The sequence below is a fragment of the Mus caroli genome, unplaced genomic scaffold, assembly GCF_978045245.1.
Source record: "Mus caroli unplaced genomic scaffold, Mus_caroli_1 scaffold_4, whole genome shotgun sequence".
NCBI classification, from domain to species: Eukaryota; Metazoa; Chordata; class Mammalia; order Rodentia; family Muridae; genus Mus; species Mus caroli.
The window spans coordinates 9,019,356-9,037,500 of record NW_028227259.1 but is presented as its reverse complement, the minus strand read 5'-3'; the positions used below and the strand labels follow the sequence as shown (position 1 = coordinate 9,037,500).

The 18,145-nt window shown below is 38.6% G+C and overlaps 1 protein-coding gene across 1 annotated transcript in view; it reads right to left on the bottom strand.

Moving 5' to 3' along the window:
- The window catches only part of Phtf2 (putative homeodomain transcription factor 2), a 112,719-nt gene that overhangs the window by 79,420 nt on the left and 15,154 nt on the right, over positions 1-18,145 (bottom strand). Inside the window, exon 2 of the mRNA XM_021163161.2 lies at positions 8,235-8,314. Within this exon, the coding sequence (XP_021018820.1) occupies positions 8,235-8,279 (45 nt within the window). The 5' untranslated portion in view covers positions 8,280-8,314. The remainder of the gene's footprint in view (positions 1-8,234; positions 8,315-18,145) is intronic.

Genomic DNA, 18,145 nt, shown 5'->3' with positions numbered 1-18,145 from the left:
TTTCAGAGCTCTCATTCACAAGTGAAGGTCATTTTTAACTCCATGAGAATCTGAGTCCACCTAAAAGGATTCCAGCAATTTTGGGACAGCAATTCCTCGGACAATCTGGGCCAATATGAAAAGGTAGTCATGACAACAGGGGACCACATTTACAGCAGATGCAACATGTATGTATGACACTATGATATCACATTATATATACCACGAATTAATCTATAAATGATTAGAAAAGATGACATCACCATTTCTTTATATGCATAAAGAGCAAAATTCAGAAGTGAAGGCACTTAACTCTCACCCCACCCCACCCCACCCCACCCCACCCTTTTTAAAAAGGAGAACTTGCTCATTTGATGAAACTACTCAAAGGGCAATAGCAAGGTGACAGAGGATTTGGGAACACAGCACTGTGCTGGCCTGCGGTCTCTCCTTCCCTATACCCCACCGCTCTTCATTCTTTCATCTGCAGTTCTCACCAGGCTGTGGAACACACCCAGAGGCTCTTCTCAACTTTAGCCTATTACCTCCTTGACAAAAGAAACCGAGTCTTTTCATCAACTCTAGTTCTTTTAAATGTTTATATAATAGCTTGGGTTTTTGAACATCTGGACTGATCACTGTTGCCAGGGTAAAATACCATTTCTGGCTTTCCCTTAGCTACATACCCAACTCTCTCCCAATAGAAGGATTGTGTGTAACACAGACATGGTCATTAGAGAAAATATTGAGTACTGGAAGATATTTTAATTTCTTCTTATATCACATCAGAAGTTGACTAATAGTTTTAAAACTGCTTGCTCATATTGATTAAGCAATTCATACAATACTTCAAACCCTCTTAAAATTCATAATAAACTTATACCCTCACAACTTTAAAAGATCTGTTAAGTGTTAGTAGCTGCCACATACAAAAGGAGGACCAAAGCTCCAAGACTAAACATCTTCAGTATCACAAGCTAGGAAATCTCACAATGCAAACACAGATCCTGACTCTTAACAACAGTGTTGGAGGCCACAAAGATAGCCCAGAGGGAAAGGCAGTTGCTGCCCAAACATGGCAACCAGAGTTCAATCCCTGGGAACTACACCATAAATGGAAAGAACTGACTCTCACAGATTGTCCTCTGAGCTCCACATGTACACACATACCCACACACATACTCAATTACACTGTCTTTTCTCTATTATATATATGTGTACATAACGTATATATTTAATCATACCATAAACCTATTTGTTTTACATTACATTTTTAAGTTTTTTTTTTTATTTTATGTACCGAGTATCTGCCTGCATGTGTGCATATACTACATGCAAGTGGAGTACCCACTGATGCCAGAAGAGAGTATGCCCTGGAGCTGGAGTTACCTAGGTGTGAGCTGGGAATCAAAAAGGTCCTCTGCAAAAGCAGAAAGCGCTCTTAGCCACTAGGCCATCTCTCTAGCCCCCTAATTACATTAAAAAAAATTGATGCATATTAAGAATATGGCTTAAGGAAAGAAAAAGAGAGACCACTTTTCTGTGGCTTAGTATGTCTTGTTCAGAAAGCCAGTTTGAGTGAATATCTGAATAGCACTTTCAGCTTCAAGGAACTAAAATCTCCAGTAGTATGAATGAATAATTTTTCAAAAATATTAACATGGTAGCCAGAAGTGGTGACTCATGTCTTTAATGTCAGCCCTTGGGAGGCAGAGGCAAGCAGATTTGTTAGTCAGCCTGATGTACATAGCAAGTTCTAGGCCAGTCAGGGTTGCAGAGTAAGAAGGTATCTCGATAACTAACAGTAACAACATAAAATAAAAGTGTAACACTATCTTGCACAAAGATCAAAAGTAGGACACTTTCAGTGGTAATTCTGTAGTTTAAATAAAAAGTCCAGGAAAAAAAAATTTATTCATCATTGAAATCAGCTATTATTAACTTGTTTGCAAATTCCTATAGGAACAAGGTCACCATACAAAGCTGTGACAGCAGAATTTTATCCAACAGAAGTCCAAAGACAGGACACATCCTCCATGTCACTCACTCAGCTCACTTTGAAGTGCTTGGTACCCTCCCTCCCTTCCTTTCCTTCCCCCCTTCATTTCCTTCCTCCCTCCCTTCCTTTCCTTCCTCCCTCCCTCCCTCCCTCCCTCCCTCCCTCCCTTCCTTCCTTCCTTTCCTTCCTCCCTTCCTTTCCTTCCTCCCTCCCTTCCTTCCTCCCTCCCTCCCTCCCTCCCTCCCTCCCTTCCTTTCTTTCGTTTCCTCTATTATTACTGCTGCTGGTTTTCTTTTTAAGAAATGGAAGCCTTTTCTTAGAAGACTCCATGTTTCATTTAGGCAAAATTGGGGCACATGTGCTGATCTAAACCAGACGCTGGCAGGGAAATAGAATGCCATCATCAGTTTAAAGAAATTGAGGCTTCCCTGCCCTGAGATTTTAGATAGTCAGCCTCTTAGTCTAGGGATTATGGTCAATGAAAACTTCTAGGCAAACTGAAGCTCTTACAACAGGGAGAAAGTCTTAAATGGAAAACCCAATATATTCCAGTCCTCCATAGATCCTTTCTTCTCAGAGGAAAACAAGAGTCCAGAGGTGCCTCAGGTTGGTCCCCATAACACATGTAACAGCCTATGTGGTAAAAGGAAGTGTTAACTCTAGAGAAGCAGAGAAGGAAAATGAAACAGACACACACATCTGGAGTTAGGATTTAGTCAGTTCTGAGGTAAACCTCACCATTTTGCATGCTTTAGCATTTAAGCCAATACATTTCCCTCTCTTAGTTTGTGTTGGACTCATCCTTACAAGAAAATCCTGACACAAGAAAGATGTTAAAAAAATAAATAATAGCAGTAGTTTTGGAAACTGACAACAGACACTTACTACTTCTTAATCATCTGCATGATGTTGTGCAAGTTAACCTGTTGTGGATTTGGTTTTATGCTTGTGTTATGTTAATTGGGTTCCCAAGACTGCAGGGAATCCACATGTAAGATGCTGAGTGAGGGTTCCTGCCCCGAGTTGGTTCTGATTTGTAAATAAAATTGCCTGCAGCCAATGGCTGGGCAGGGACACAGAGACAGAACTGTCAGATTGGCAGGCCAGGGGACCAGGAGAAAAAGAAGCACAGAATTGCCATGCTGGGGAAAGCACAGGATGAAGAGTCAGCCAACACATGTAAGTGCCAGGGAAGAGCAGCTTAGTCCTCCCTCCCCAATTGGGTCTAGGGCAGCAAAGATGGAATACAGGTTTCAGGAAGTAATAACTCAGGAGTGTTGGAGGGGAGGCGTTAGTAATATGGAAGTTTGGAATTGGCCCAGCCATTGAGCTAATTAAGGTATATTAAATATAAGGCTGTGTGTGTGTTTCATTCGAGATCTACAAGATTGGGGTAGGTAGTGGCTGCTGGGCGATTAATAAGCAACTACAGCTAACTCTGAAATGCCTATACTTGTACTTATGTACACACATGAAAATATTCACAGATGCCTATGTACATATGTGGGACATATGCACACATCATGACTTAACTAAGAAAGTAGAGGATCTAAAGTTCCCAAATATTTATAATTAACACCAGTTACAAATGATGTTCATGTTACTCGGGACAGTTTGTTTAAGTTAATAAATGAATCCCACACTTGGCTAACATTAGCCAACATTGGCCACAAAGCATTCATTCATCTATGGGACTTGAGAGATGGCTTAGTAGTTAAATGTGTACACTGAGCTTGTAGAAGACTGGAGCTGAGTTCCTAGCACATACATCAATCAACTCAAAACCACATACAGGGAGATCCAATGACCTCTTTAGGCCTTCATGGGTACCACACATGAGATACATATACAGACAAGAACATGCACACACAGAGAGACACATATACACACATAAAAATAAATCATTAAAACAACCACAAAAATTCAGACGTGTTTTACTGTTGGCCACTGTACTTCCTCACGGTTTTAATTACCATATATTAGTAGTGCTTCTCTTTGTTATTTGTTTAGGGGTTATTTGTACATCAACCTTCTTTTATACATTTGTCTTCTAAAATCAACCTCATTTTCTCTATTTTAACATGTATATTCATAAAACTTTATTATCACTGGATTTTTTAAAAAGTAATTCTTAGTGTGTCAATTAATTACCTGTGGGTTGATATTTAGCATTCACTCCCAATGATAAGTAAGTCTCTAACTTCAGAAATAAGAAATACCAACATACAAGAATAGTTCTGTTATAAAGAACATTCAACTGTCCATTATTAACCTGAAACTGTCTGGCTTCTCTCCTGTGGTCTTTTGTGTTGCATAAGCTGTACCTGCAAGGTAACTGAAAAACTATTTTTTTTTTAGCAATAGGAACTTGCAAGTTGTTCATGATTATTACTGTATAGCATTGAATAAAGGTTAAGAAATGATTGTAAGGAACTTTAAAAATACCAAAGTAAACAATGCATAAAGGTCCCTCACATGTAATTTTTTTCCTGAAAACACTGATTATAGTTTAAAATGTTTTGTTTCATATTCTTCTGGAAACTTCACATCTGATATTAGAGTTCAAGTTCAAAACAGCTCATGAGCTAAGTGATGCCTTTGGAGCTAATTAACCTTCAGTACTCAAACAAAAACATGGAAACGGGACCACTTTCCATGAGGGGAGAGTGACTCTAAGGTGCGTGGACCAACCAACAAAGGAAATGAGGTAGACACACCTGAATTTTATTTGGAGTAGTAATACCAAGCTAAGTTGAATACTATTAATGATAGTCAGAAAAACAAACTATTATATACTAAAACTTTTAAGTTATATAATCTAGGACATATTAACCAGCATTCAAACCAATGTGACAGTTCATATGTGTAAACATTATATATATTTTCCAAAAATTACATCCTTAGCTGCCATAACTACTTCAGAGGGAGTCATGATTGAAAATGTGCTGAGAACCATTATCTGGGCAATCTTAAAAAAAAAAAAAAAGTGGCAATTGGAGCTCAAAGAAAGAATTGTCTGTGCTCAAATAATCAGCAAGCATCGAGTTCTTAAGGTTTCCGAAGCACTGCAAGCACTTTTAAAAGGCTCTTGTTTTAAAACAAACTTGTCTGAACAAAGACCGGTAAGGGGAACTCTCAAGGTGTATTTCAACACACCCAACACTGGAAAGCATCCTGCAGGCGCACATACAGTTCTAGGAAAATCATTCCCTAGGAAGCAACATAAAGCATGCACATGAATGACTGCAACAAAAGTAAATGCTACGGTTTCATCACAAGCTGCAGAAAAGAATTTGAAAAACCAAGTCAAAAAATAAGTCATATACACTGGAAAAATCATTATAGTATTATTATAGGACACTGCTGTAAATCATACACACACACACAGTCATATAGAGACATTAATTAGGACTTTTAGTCATTGCTCAATAGTAGAACATTTAGAGATGGCTTATTAAAAACAACAATTTATCATACAGTCATAAATCAACAATGAGGAAGAGAGGACAAGTAGACAGTGTGACTTAAGGGCACCATTGCACTGTGTGACACGAGACTGTCTTCACCTACTATCAGCACTAAGGTGTACAGATTCAACTCTAGTTGTTTCTCCAAGTTAAGTCTATGAGAAGGCAAGCACAGCCACCAACTCAGGATATGGTCTGCGGCTATTTTTATACAACACGGGCAGAGCTGAGTAACTGTAACAACAACTTTATAAACTGAAAACACTAAGATCTATGTTATCTAGCCCTCTGTAGAAAAGGTCTACCAATCTTAAACTTAGCACTATAAACACTATATGACCTTGCTTATCTACTTCTTATCCACCAAGGGCAAGATCCCCGAGAAGTAATTACAAAACTAAAATCCCGTTCCTGGAATTTGCAACCCCTCTCCTGAAACCCCTATGAAGATGAAGAAAGGAAGGAAAGACGTTGAGAGTCAGCGAGTGATGACTAAAAATGACTGCCTCTGAGGAACAGAACAGAGGGACTAGGTAAAGAGAGCAAAAGGGGAAGCCCGGCGTTGGTGGCGCACGCCTTTAATCCCAGCACTCGGGAGGCAGAGGCAGGCGGAGTTCTGAGTTCCAGGCCAGCCTGGTTGCCAGAGTGAGTGCCAGGACAGCCAGGGCTACACAGAGAAACCCTGTCTCAAAAAAACAAAATAAAATAAAATAAAATAAAATAAAATAAAATAAAATAAAATAAAATGGGGGAGCAAAACTACATTACTGGGGCTTCTTGTTTATTTATTTTTAATAAGGTTAATAATAAGCAACAATCTCTGAATGATTCATATGGTTTTCTTTAAGAAAACAATTTAAAGGTCAACTCCCTCATAGAAAATGTGTGATTAAATCTGTTGGAATAATTTTGGGACACATTTTTACAAGTGTTCTATAGAATTTTTAAGTTGCACATGTCCAAGACATCTAAATAAATTACCTCAGACAAGAGCAGTGTCATTCAACTAAATATATGGGAGGATCCCAAAAAAAGTTCATTTAGCCAAGTATGTTCTATAATCTTCAGTGAATTTCTAAATGGCCTACACTAAAAGCTAAAGAAAATGTTTGGAAACATTACTCTGATAAATAGAATTTAGAAAACTGTGGGAAAATTTATATATAGCTATATATACACACACGTATATATAAATATTAACAAGTGTGTGTGTGTGTGTATGTATTTGTTTGCTGAGACAGGGTCTCATTGTGCAGTCATGGCAAACCTGAAACTTGCTATGTAAACCAGGCTGGCAGAGAACTCAGAGATCTTCCTCCCTCTGCCCCCCAAATGCAGGGATCGAAGGCATGGGCCACCATGCCTAACTGAAAATAATTATTATAAGATAAGTTTATTCGATACACCTCAAAGTACCTTGTTTTGTGTGTGTATGTGTGTGTGTATACACAGATTTATCTAATTTTTTATTTCTACTTTCTTTGGGAATTTTATGTTTAAGCTCATTAGAACTTTAAAGGTGGCACTACTACATTCCATGTCACGACATTCCAATATCAATACTTCCAATGAAGAACTTCATATAGAAACCATGATATTATATTATCTGTACACCTGTGGTGTATTTTACCAAGAATTAAACAACATATCCTAAACAGACTCAGTTCTCAGCCTTGTCACACTTCTTTTTTTTTTTTTTTAAGATTTATTTATTATTATACATACACTGTAGCTGTCTCCAGACATGCCAGAAGAGGGCGCCAGATCTCATTTTGGGTGGTTGTGAGCCACCACCATATGGTTGCTGGGATTTGAACTCAGGACCTTTGGAAGAGCAGTCAGTGCTCTTACTCGCTGAGCCATCTTGCCAGCCCCCTTGTCACACTTCTACAGGATTTAATTATCACAGCACCAGTTCCAAAAGTTAAAAGCTTGCCTGGTTTGCTTCGCACAACAGAAGCTTAAATACACAGTTACATTTGAATAAAACCCCTAGGGCCAAAGCACCATCAGGGTTCCCAGGATTAAAAATGTAGATCAATGGTTGAATATCTGCCTTGTAAGTACAAAACTATGGGTTCAATAATGGGTATTCCCAAGAATAAAAAGAAATGCTTTAATATGTAACAATAAATATGATTCACCACAAACACTAAAAACAAAAAAATTAAAAACTAAGGTTATTAGACTTTTTACATAAGCTAAATTCTGACAATCTAGCATTCTTTCAGTTAAAAAGAGAAAAGAAATGCCGGTGTGGTGACACACGCCTTTAATCCCAGCACTCGGGAAGCAGAGGCAGGCGAATTTCTGCGTTCGAGGCCAGCCTGGTCTACAAAGTGAGTTCCAGGACAGCCAGGGCTACACAGAGAAACCCTGTTACAAAAAAAAAAAAAAAAAAGCCAAAAAAACAAAAACAAAAAAGAGAAAAGAAAAGAAAGCAATAAAATTTGGACTACTTTTGTATATTTCTACTTATATAAATAACCCTGGAGACTTGCCATAGACTCTACATGGCAGTGATTAATCTAGTAGTCTAGCTACTTTGAGATCTTAGGGTGAAAACTAGAAGACAGTGTTTTAGGCACTGTTTTTCCAATTTATTTAAAGATAACATAGGGAAAAAGAAAATCACAATAATATAATCTTCTGCCCCAAAACCTATTTAGTCTTTACTTTTGGTAATACCTGGCTTAAATTGATAGCAAAAAAAATACACAGTAATTTGTGATATTCAAACTCTTAAAAAAAAAAAAAGAAAGAAAGAAAAGCTTTGACTATCAACTCACCTTCTTCTGATACCAGACTATAGCATCTGTGACTCTGGACGCCATTTATTCCATTGAGATCACACATTTGTCATTTTAAGCTGTACAAAGAGAAAAACATGCAAATGACTTTATTTCCACCGTTCAGAAGGAGCCTAACAACATGCACACATAGCACTCTGGTTATTTGCAAAGTAAGGGGTGTGTGTCTATACTTAAGATTACACCCTTCCTCATTCCAATTTTAGCAGCAGGTTCTCTTAAGTAAACAAAAATCAGTTGTCATAATAAAGTTGTTTTTAGGTGGCTATAGTAATAAAATGTTCCTAGAAAATGAACTATTATGTAAGAAAAATAAATCTTTTAGATAAGTTTCAGAATATTCCAGGCTATACAGGCAATTTTATCCTTATAACTAATATGTAATAGGAACTAACTCACAAAGTAAAAGGTTAATTTTTCTCTACTTTCTATCAAAGAACAAGCGTCAATTACTATTGCTAACAGATGTCTGGAAAGAAATGACTGAATTTTAAGTCTTGTATTTTTATAATAGAATCAAACTAACATCAAGACGAGCTTCTTAAACATTAAGACAGTATCAGGGTTAATTACACAGAAATAATACCTATTAAGAACATGCCAGATATCACAGTTTGTGGGTAATGAGAAATCTACATCTTTCTTATATTCATGTAAAACAGACAGTCCACAGCCCTCCAAAGACTTCAGACTGACGCAGCTAAAAGCAAGATGCTTTCCTAGTCATAAAACAGCAATGCTATAGATAGCACCTCTAACCTCTGCCAGATTCTGGGCAGAGCGGTCATTACAAATCAGCAGCCTCAAAGCCCACCCAGGACCTCAGGGAAATCAAGGGAGAAAAGCACTTTACATTGTCCATCCCGCCACATGCAGATCTGCAGCTGTAGAAATGCTAGTTTGCCTTTATATGCCCCAATACAGGGGAACGCCAGGGCCAAGAAGTGGGAGTGGGTGGGTAGGGGAGCAGGGTGGAGGGAGGGTATGGGGAACTTTCGGGATAGCATTTGAAATGTATATAAAGAAAATATCTAATAAAAAAGAAAAGGAGCCGGGCGTGGTGGCACACGCCTTTAATCCCAGCACTCGGGAGGCAGAGGCGGGCGGATTTCTGAGTTCGAGGCCAGCCTGGTCTACAAAGTGAGTTCCAGGACAGCCAGGGCTACACAGAGAAACCCTGTCTCGAAAAAGAAAGAAAGAAAGAAAGAAAGAAAGAAAGAAAGAAAGAAAGAAAGAAAGAAAGAAAGCAAGAAAGAGAGAGAGACAGAGAGAGAGACAGAGAGAGAGACAGAGACCACCATAGGTATGCATAAATATTAATAAATAAATGGGCTTTAAAAAAAAAAACAGTGGGAGGAATGCTTGTGCCTACTTAGCCACTAGAGTTGTTGTGACCAACAAATGCATGAGATACTTACAACAGAACACAACAGATAGTACATCTCAATTATAATTAACTTTTTTAAAAGTTCTTCAATTCAGTAAGAAGAAAATAGTTCTAGTTTCCTTTAATGTGGAAAACAACTGAGTGCAGTAATAGTTAGGTTTTGTTGACAACAAAAACAAGAGTAGCTACCTGGATATCCTAAGATGACCATGTCAGTGTCAACTACACACATTTCCTTTAGAGGCGCTGGCATGTCCTCCTCTGAAGTCAGGGAACGATTCCCTTCAGTTCTCCTACCGCTGTTTTTGTTTGTGTTTTGTTTTTACAGAAGCTTTGCCTTATTGACTTAAAATCTGTTTAGGTTTTAGTCTCAAGACGCCTCTGGGGTGAGATTCATTTCAAGAGTACTTTTACTCAAGAGTATCCCAAATGATTCCACTAAGGTGTATTTACAACATTACACCCCTAAACTGTCTGTCCCGTCAAAACAACTGTATACACTTTGCAAATGAACCATAATCTCCCATCATGCAAATGATAATAAATGAATAAATGGTACAAAAGTTAGACAGCAAATTCTCACTCTACCCTTTTCATCCTACCCAAACCTTGTGGAAAAAATTCCAGATTATCTGTCAAAATAAGGATCCTGTTTTCTAAACCTCCAGGAGTATACATATACATGAACAGGTTTTGGTGACTAAAACCATTTATTGTATCTAATACACTTGGGAATATATATATATATATATAACATATATATATATAAATACACATATAAATAATAGTACTGAGGGTCAGCAAGAGCATGACAACCTCAGTTCGAATCCTAGGATTCACATGATAAAAAGAGAGGATGGAGTCTAAGCAAGTTGTCCTCTGACATGTGCATATGTGCACCATGGCACATACATGTCCACACATATGCACAGACACAATAAACAAACAAACAATAGCAGTTAAACAAAACAAAGGGAAAATCCTCAATAAAGATAAGGATAACATCTGCCTCAAAATAAAAAAACCTAAACAAAAACTTTCCAATTGTTTTCTTCTTCTTCTTGTATGTATACACATGCCACAGTGTTTGCAGAGCAGGCCTCAACCTCTTCATGGGTGTGGAACGGAACTCAGGTTGTCGGACTTGTACGGCAGTGCCTTTACCTACTTCCGCATCCCAGCAGCCAAAACATCAAACTGACTTAGTGAACAACACTTAGAATAAATGTCAACTATCCAACAACTATTAGTTACATCAATACTCTCTAAATTTTAGTTATACAGATCTACAGAATTGGAACCTTAATTTTCTGTTTTAAAGAAAATCCCCTTTTGTAAGGTATGAGCTCTACAAATTCATTTAATAGTTTTTCTAGTATCAACAACCTTTCTGAACACTGTGTGGGTCAGTCCTATTTTTAAACAGGTTATACAACATGCTGGGGCAGAGTTCTGAACCAAACACCTGACAAAGCACACTCAAAATAAGTGAATTTCAGACAAGTAAAACTTAGCAAAAGCAAAAAGACTACAATCTTCAAACCAGTAAACAAAAGTAATTAATATACAACGAATGGTTCTGTGGACAACTAAAGCCTTTTGACTTTTATCCTATAACAGTTCAAGCTTAAATGCTTATCATCTCTAGTGTAGTTGTTTGTGTTAAATAACCTTGTTAATAATAAACTATATTCAGGTTATTGTACATGGAGGTAGAGGGAGATGAACAGGGAGCACTAAAAGACTTATTGGGTACCCTGAATAAACAATCTGAACCTTTTGTGTGTAGAAGACCTCAGTGTAGATGTTTGCATCCATGTCTGTTTATATACATGCCAGAGGTCAACTCAATCGCATCCACAATAGTGTCCTGGTTTGGTGACTGTATTGGGATGGATTCCCAGGTCGGGCAGTTTCTGGATGGCCTTTCCTTCAGTCTCTGCTCCACACTCTATCTCTGTATTTCCTCCTGTGAGTATTTTGTTCTCCCTTCTAAGAAGCACTGAAGCATCCACACTTTGGTCTTCCTTCTTCTTGGGCTTTATATGGTTTGTGAATTGAATCTTGGGTATTCCAAACTTTTGGGTTAATATCCACGGATCAATGCGTCCATACCATGTGTGTTCTTTCGTGACTGAGTTACCTCACTCAGGATGATATTTTCAAGTTCCATCCATTTGTCTGCGGATTTCATGAAGTCATTGTTTTTAATAGCTGAGTAGTGTTCCAGTAGTGTAAATGTACCAGATTTTCTGTATCACCACTTTATTTTTAAGACAGTGTCTCTCACTGAACTAGGAACTCACCAGTTCAGCAAGGCTGACTGGCTAACCAGCTCTAGGAATCCTCCTGTCTCTGCTCCCCAAAGCACTGAAGTGTCAGGAATGCTCCCCCACACCCAGCATGAACATGGGTGCTGGGAACCTGTTCTCAGCACCTTATACTTACGTGGCAAGACATCACCACCTAAGCCATTCTCTAGCCTCACTATTACTACCTTTCCTAATAGCCTTTTATCACCCGTCTGGTCATAGAATAAAACTCGCAACTACCTACCTTAGAACTATATTCCATTTGATCATGATGTGTACATATGCTCTCCACCCCCAGTTCTAAATGTTAAGAAAAGTCCAATGCCTTTAAGTAACCATCCTATAGCCTAGTGGACTCAACCTTCCTGATGCTGCGACCCCTGAATACAGTTCCTCATGTGTTGGTTATCCCAACCATAAAAGTATTTCATTGCTACTTCATAACTAAATTTTTCTACTGCTATGAATTATAATATAAATATCTGATATGCAGAATATCTGACATGTGACCTGTGCAAGAGTTGTTTAACCTCCATAGGTGTCACGACCCACAGGTTGAGAACCACAGCTGTTACTTTTTGACTACTAAACACTAAGGTTTAAAGAAATTTTGAAGTTAGTAACAAAGCACCATCAAAAAATGAATTTAAGGGCAACTAACTCATAAACCTCCCACAGTGCACAGAAACACATAGGCATACCTTTTCTTAACATTAAAAATATCAAAAATATAATAAATATGGCTGATTTACTGACATATCATTCAATCATCCAATACAGAATAATCTGGAGCCTAAAAGGTCCAATGAAAAATTACTAAAACCCAGACTGAAGAGATGGCTCCCAGTTAAGAGCACTGACTGCTCTTCCAGAGTTCCTGGGTTCAATTCCCAGCAGCCACGTGGAGGCTCACAACCATCTGTAATGGGATCCGATGCCCTCCTCTGGTGTGTCTGAAGATAACTACAGTGTACTCATATGAATAAAAATAAATAAATAAAATTTTAAAAAATTACTAAAACCTCTGAAGTCTAGACTAATTCTACTCCTAAATGCTAAGTTTAACAGTTTCCTCTTCTTAAGATGGTAAGAAATGCTAAGGGTCAAATAAATTTCTTCACATTGATACTGAGGCCAGGGGAAAACGACTGACATCTACTGACGAAGGCGTACGGTGTGGACAGAGTGAAATCCAGCAGCGTGGTCTGTAAGTTGTGACTGTTTCATCTAAGTTTTTATGGTTTCATCTGGAATGAAGAAATTAAATGCTAAATTATATGCTTTAAAAAACTTACTTCAATTTTAGAATAAAAAATGGAATTTGAAAAAGTGATCTAAAAAACAACTATCCATTCTTTCTTTTAACAATTCATAAAAGGAATGTTTAATTTTTAATGTCATGAATAGGAGCAAAGCACAATCAGTGCACTTCAAAGTGGAGGATGACACTCAGTCTAAGAAGAGAGAACCACAAAGTGGAGGATGATAATCTAAGAAGAGAAAATCACAAACTGGAGGGTGACACTCAATCTAAGAAGAGAAAATCACAAAGTGGAGGGTGACACTCAGTCTAAGAAGAGAGAATCACAAAGTGGAGGGTGACACTCAATCTAAGAAGAGAAAATCACAAAGTGGAGGGTGACACTCAATCTAAGAAGAGAGAATCACAAGCACGTATGAGCTTGCAGTAACAAAAACTCTGTGCTAGTAAGAAATGTAACTCACACCTTTAATCCCAGCACAAGCAGAGGCAGGTGGATCTCTGTAAGTTCCAGGCCAGCCTGGTCTACAAAAAGCAAGTTAGAGGACAACAGAAACCCTGTCTCAAAAAACAAAAACAAGCAAAACAAAAAAACAAAACAAAAAATAAACAAAACATACAAAGAAAAGAAATCTAGCATTCGGGTTGGAGAGATGGCTCAGAGGTTTAGGAACACTGACTGGTCTTTAGAAGGTCCTGAGTTCAAATCCCAGCAACCACATGGTAGCTCACAACCATCTGTAATGAGGTCTGACACCCTCATGGCCGGCCTCTACTGCTCTGCTGTCTCTGCCTTTCTGTCGCTACTACCCTCTCAAATCCCTTACCCATGCCCTGAATAAACTCTATTCTATAATATTTATTTTCTAAAAAAGAAATCTAGCATTTAAAAGTTGTAAGCTTTTAGAAATTTTATTTATTAAATGTATATGAATATTTTGTCTACATGCGAACCATGTGCATGCAGTATCAGAAAAGGGTGTGGAACCCCTGGAACTAGAGTTACAGTCAGCTGGGAGCCACCGTGTAGCACTGGGAACTGCTCTTAATTATTGAGCCCAAGAGTTTGGATCTTATTATTACTATGTAGGATGGTCTTCCATATGAGCACAATAAGCCACTATGCATGTTCTTCAAAGTAACTTTTTATATCTGAGGGTTTCTTAATTTCAGCATGTTCTCAAAAATCCCCTAAAAGTTTCTTACTGTTCTTTGATACATTTTGCTTTAAAGGCCTAAAATATCCTTTAAATACCCAATTACAGTGTATATGATTAAGCATTTCGTGTTTTGATTGACGTGATCCATGGAAACCTCAATTATGAAATGTGATCCACTTTAAGTGGTTTAGCTACCTTATTTACCCACCAAAAGTTTTATCATCAACCAAGCAAGCTTGATCCAAATCTACATGATCTTATGGTACCAACAAAAGCATTAACCAAATAAGCATTTCATGTGATTTTTCCATACTGTCAACAGAACTTCAATATTTTATTTAAATTTGGTTGCATTTAGAGATCAAAACTTACTGACCACACATCATGATCAAAATGCTTGGATAAACAAGAGTAGTACATCATATACTCAGGTTTTAGTTAATAAGATTAAAAATGGGAGGGATGAAAGGTGGGTAAGATAAGAAGTGGTATATAACTGTGAGAAGAACTCTTAGGTGGGTACAGTAGCTAGGAAAGTGTGATGGTTTGTATATGCTTGGCCCAGGGAGTTGCACTATTAGGAAGTGTAGCCTTGTTGGAGTGGGTGTGTCATTTTGAGTGTGGGCTTTAAGACGCTCATCCTAGCTACATGGAAGTCAGTATTCTGCTAGCAGCCTACAGATGAAGATGTAGAACTCTCAGTTCCTCCTGCACCATGACTGCCTGGACACTGCCATGCTCCCACCTTAATGATAATGAACTGAACCTCTGAACATATAAGCCAGCCCCAATGAAATGTTGTCCTTACAAGAGTTGCCTTGGTCGTGCATAGTGTCTGTTCACAGCAGTAAAACCTTAAGAGAGAAGTACCAGGGAGTGGGGTACTGCTGTGATAAGCCTCACCATGTTTTTGTTTGGAAGAATTTGGATTTGGGGACTTTGGAATTGGAAAGCCATGAAATGTTTTAAGTGGCACTTAGTGAGCCATCCTAGTAGGGATATGGAAGATTTTGTTGCTGTGAGTGATTTGAGCCATGTTTCAGCCCTAGCAAGCAGCAGAACTTTGGCAGCTTTGGTCATTTGTCTCTGGCTAAATTTTAGTCAAGAGAAGGAGACTACTGGGACAATTGATGCTGGTTAGCTGGAGCTAAGAAATTAGCAGTTATTAAGAAGAGACCAGCAACAATGAGGTGAAATCTTCTGGGAAGTATTTTCTGAGAGCACAAAGAAGCTGTGTTCCAGAGATAGTCAAAATTAACAGGAAGGAAGGGAAATACTTAGGGAGTGAATTGCTTGCCCAACTGTGCTGAAGTAAAAGGTGAGGTTCTAAGATTCTGTGGCTCTAACCCACTGAGGTACAGTATTTCTATGCAGGAGCAACACAGGAACTTCCCTTGACTGTTCTGCTGCCTCCTTGCCTCTGAGAATACTTACAGTTTCTTTTTGACTTACATTTCCTTAGTGTCATGGGACTAGAACTGGAGCCTATCCACATGGCTCACTTTTCTTGCTCATTACTTTTGAAGTGTTTAGCATCACTGTAGATCACTGTCTCTCTCCATCCAGCCCTAGTCTTTCTCAACCCCTCACCATCTTCCAACATGCATATCTCCCTTTGGTTTTACGGAAAGAAAATTCTGTGATCTTCTTTAGCATTTATTTAGAAATCCCTTCATTTAATTGTTAAGGTTTTTCACCTTTATTTTTGAAACAGGAGCTCAGGTTACAGGCTGTTCTCAGTTTACTATGAAGATGACGATGACCTTGAACTTCTGATTGGCCTCCTCCGATGCTGGCATTAAGGATATGCACCACCATGCCCAGTTTGTAGGAGGCTACGGCTCTTCCTAGGGCTAAGCAGCACCTCTTCAACCCATCTGTATTTACTTCTTGACATCTTTTGGTTTTTTCAATAAATATTTTATGCTACTGGCACAACTAAAGACAGTATAAACATTCTAAGACAGAATTATAAATTAGCAGCAGCTGGTCTTTGACTTCCGCTGTTTCTACCAGAAGGAAGTAAGTAAAAGACACATGGTTTCCATTCTTGCTATAAATTCAAGACACTAAACAGCAACTACAGGGCTGTACATTAAGCTCTTGTGTACAAATATTGTATAATACTTCAAAACCCTCCTCATTACTGTGTATACCTGCTGCTTCTGCCAGTTCTGTGTGACACATAGGAACCAGTCAGCAAATATGAAAGCATACAGTACACTACCAACTTGCCATACATCCAGCCACCACATGTCCTCCTGGCCTCACGACCACAGAATTGGCACATGCCCACATTCTCTAATTCCAGGACTACTCAGATTAATTTCTTATTTCTTCCTTTTCAGTATTTAAAAACAAAAACAAAACAACAACAACAACAAAAACTGACTTCATCACTTTAAAACTTCTAGGGATTTCCGAGTGCCTGAGAGAAGAAAAGTTTCCTCAGCTAGAAACATAAGGTCTTTCTTTCACAAACTGCCCATAGATCTACTGTAAACTCAGCACAACCACCTACCTCCTCATCTGCCAACTCACATGCATATTCTACACACATATAACATACACTACCATGCTTGCCTTCCAACCCTAATAGTTCATCATCACCTAACAGCTTTTTCCTCCTCATCTATTTGACACATTCCTTTCAGATTCATCTTGGCCCAGATCATCCATTATAGAAAATTAACCTCTGAAAATATGATCAATAATGTTCCAATAATTGTATTACTACAAGAGTAATTTGTGTGTATGTGTTAGCATGGTATTTGTACGTTGTGTGTGAGCACATGAAAAGGCCAGAGAACACAGGCTGTCCTCCTGCTCTGCCATTCTCTGCCTGAGAATGTTATTCCTGGAGAAAGGGTGTCCTCTCACTGAACCTGGAGCTAAGGAGAAGACAGTAAACCCCAAAGATCCTCCTGTGAGTCTCCACACACACTGGGTAGGCTAGAGTACAGCAGTCACAACCAGCTTTTGAAATGTAGGTACTGGCGTCTGGACTCGGGTGCTTGTTCTTACACAGCAAACACTCTTACCCACTGAGCCATCTCACAGGCCACTATAAATAAAATTATTTATAAGATTAAACATTTCAAACTTTCAGGAGGAAAAAATGCCAACGAAACATGGGCATTTGGCTTTACTCCCTTAAAAAACGTAGCTGAAATCAAAGCAAAATCATAAACACACAGGCAGAGAAGATCACCAAAATGAACTGTGAAAGATGCATGACTAGTGACTGAATACAGAGATCTGAGGACAGCAGAGCATCACAAGCAGAAAGGAAAGTGCTGGCCCAATGTATCCCACATCGACAAAACAGGTCAGCTGACTGGATGAGCCCACTAGGATGCACAGTCAAGTGGTGAGGCCATCTTTAAGAAGAAAATTGTGAAAATTGTTAAGTTCTTTGCTTTCCCATCCCATGTTAACGAGAATCTCTCTGACTCTTACAGACAACTCAATGTCAGAATGCATTTATTTCTTCAGTGTGCTCACAGCCCAAGTCTTTCCCATTCAGGTTACCTTCCTCTACAAATAAAATATCTTTCCTAGAATTGAGTTAACCAATAAAACAATCTTTTTGTGTCAAGAATGTCTACTCGGGGCTGGAGGGATGGCTCAGTGGTTAAGAGCACTGACAGCTCTTCGGGAGGTCCTGAGTTCAAACCCCAGCAACCACATGGTGGCTCACAACCATCCATAATGAGATCTGATGCCCTCTTCTGGTGTGTCTGATGACAGCCACAGTGTACTTACATATA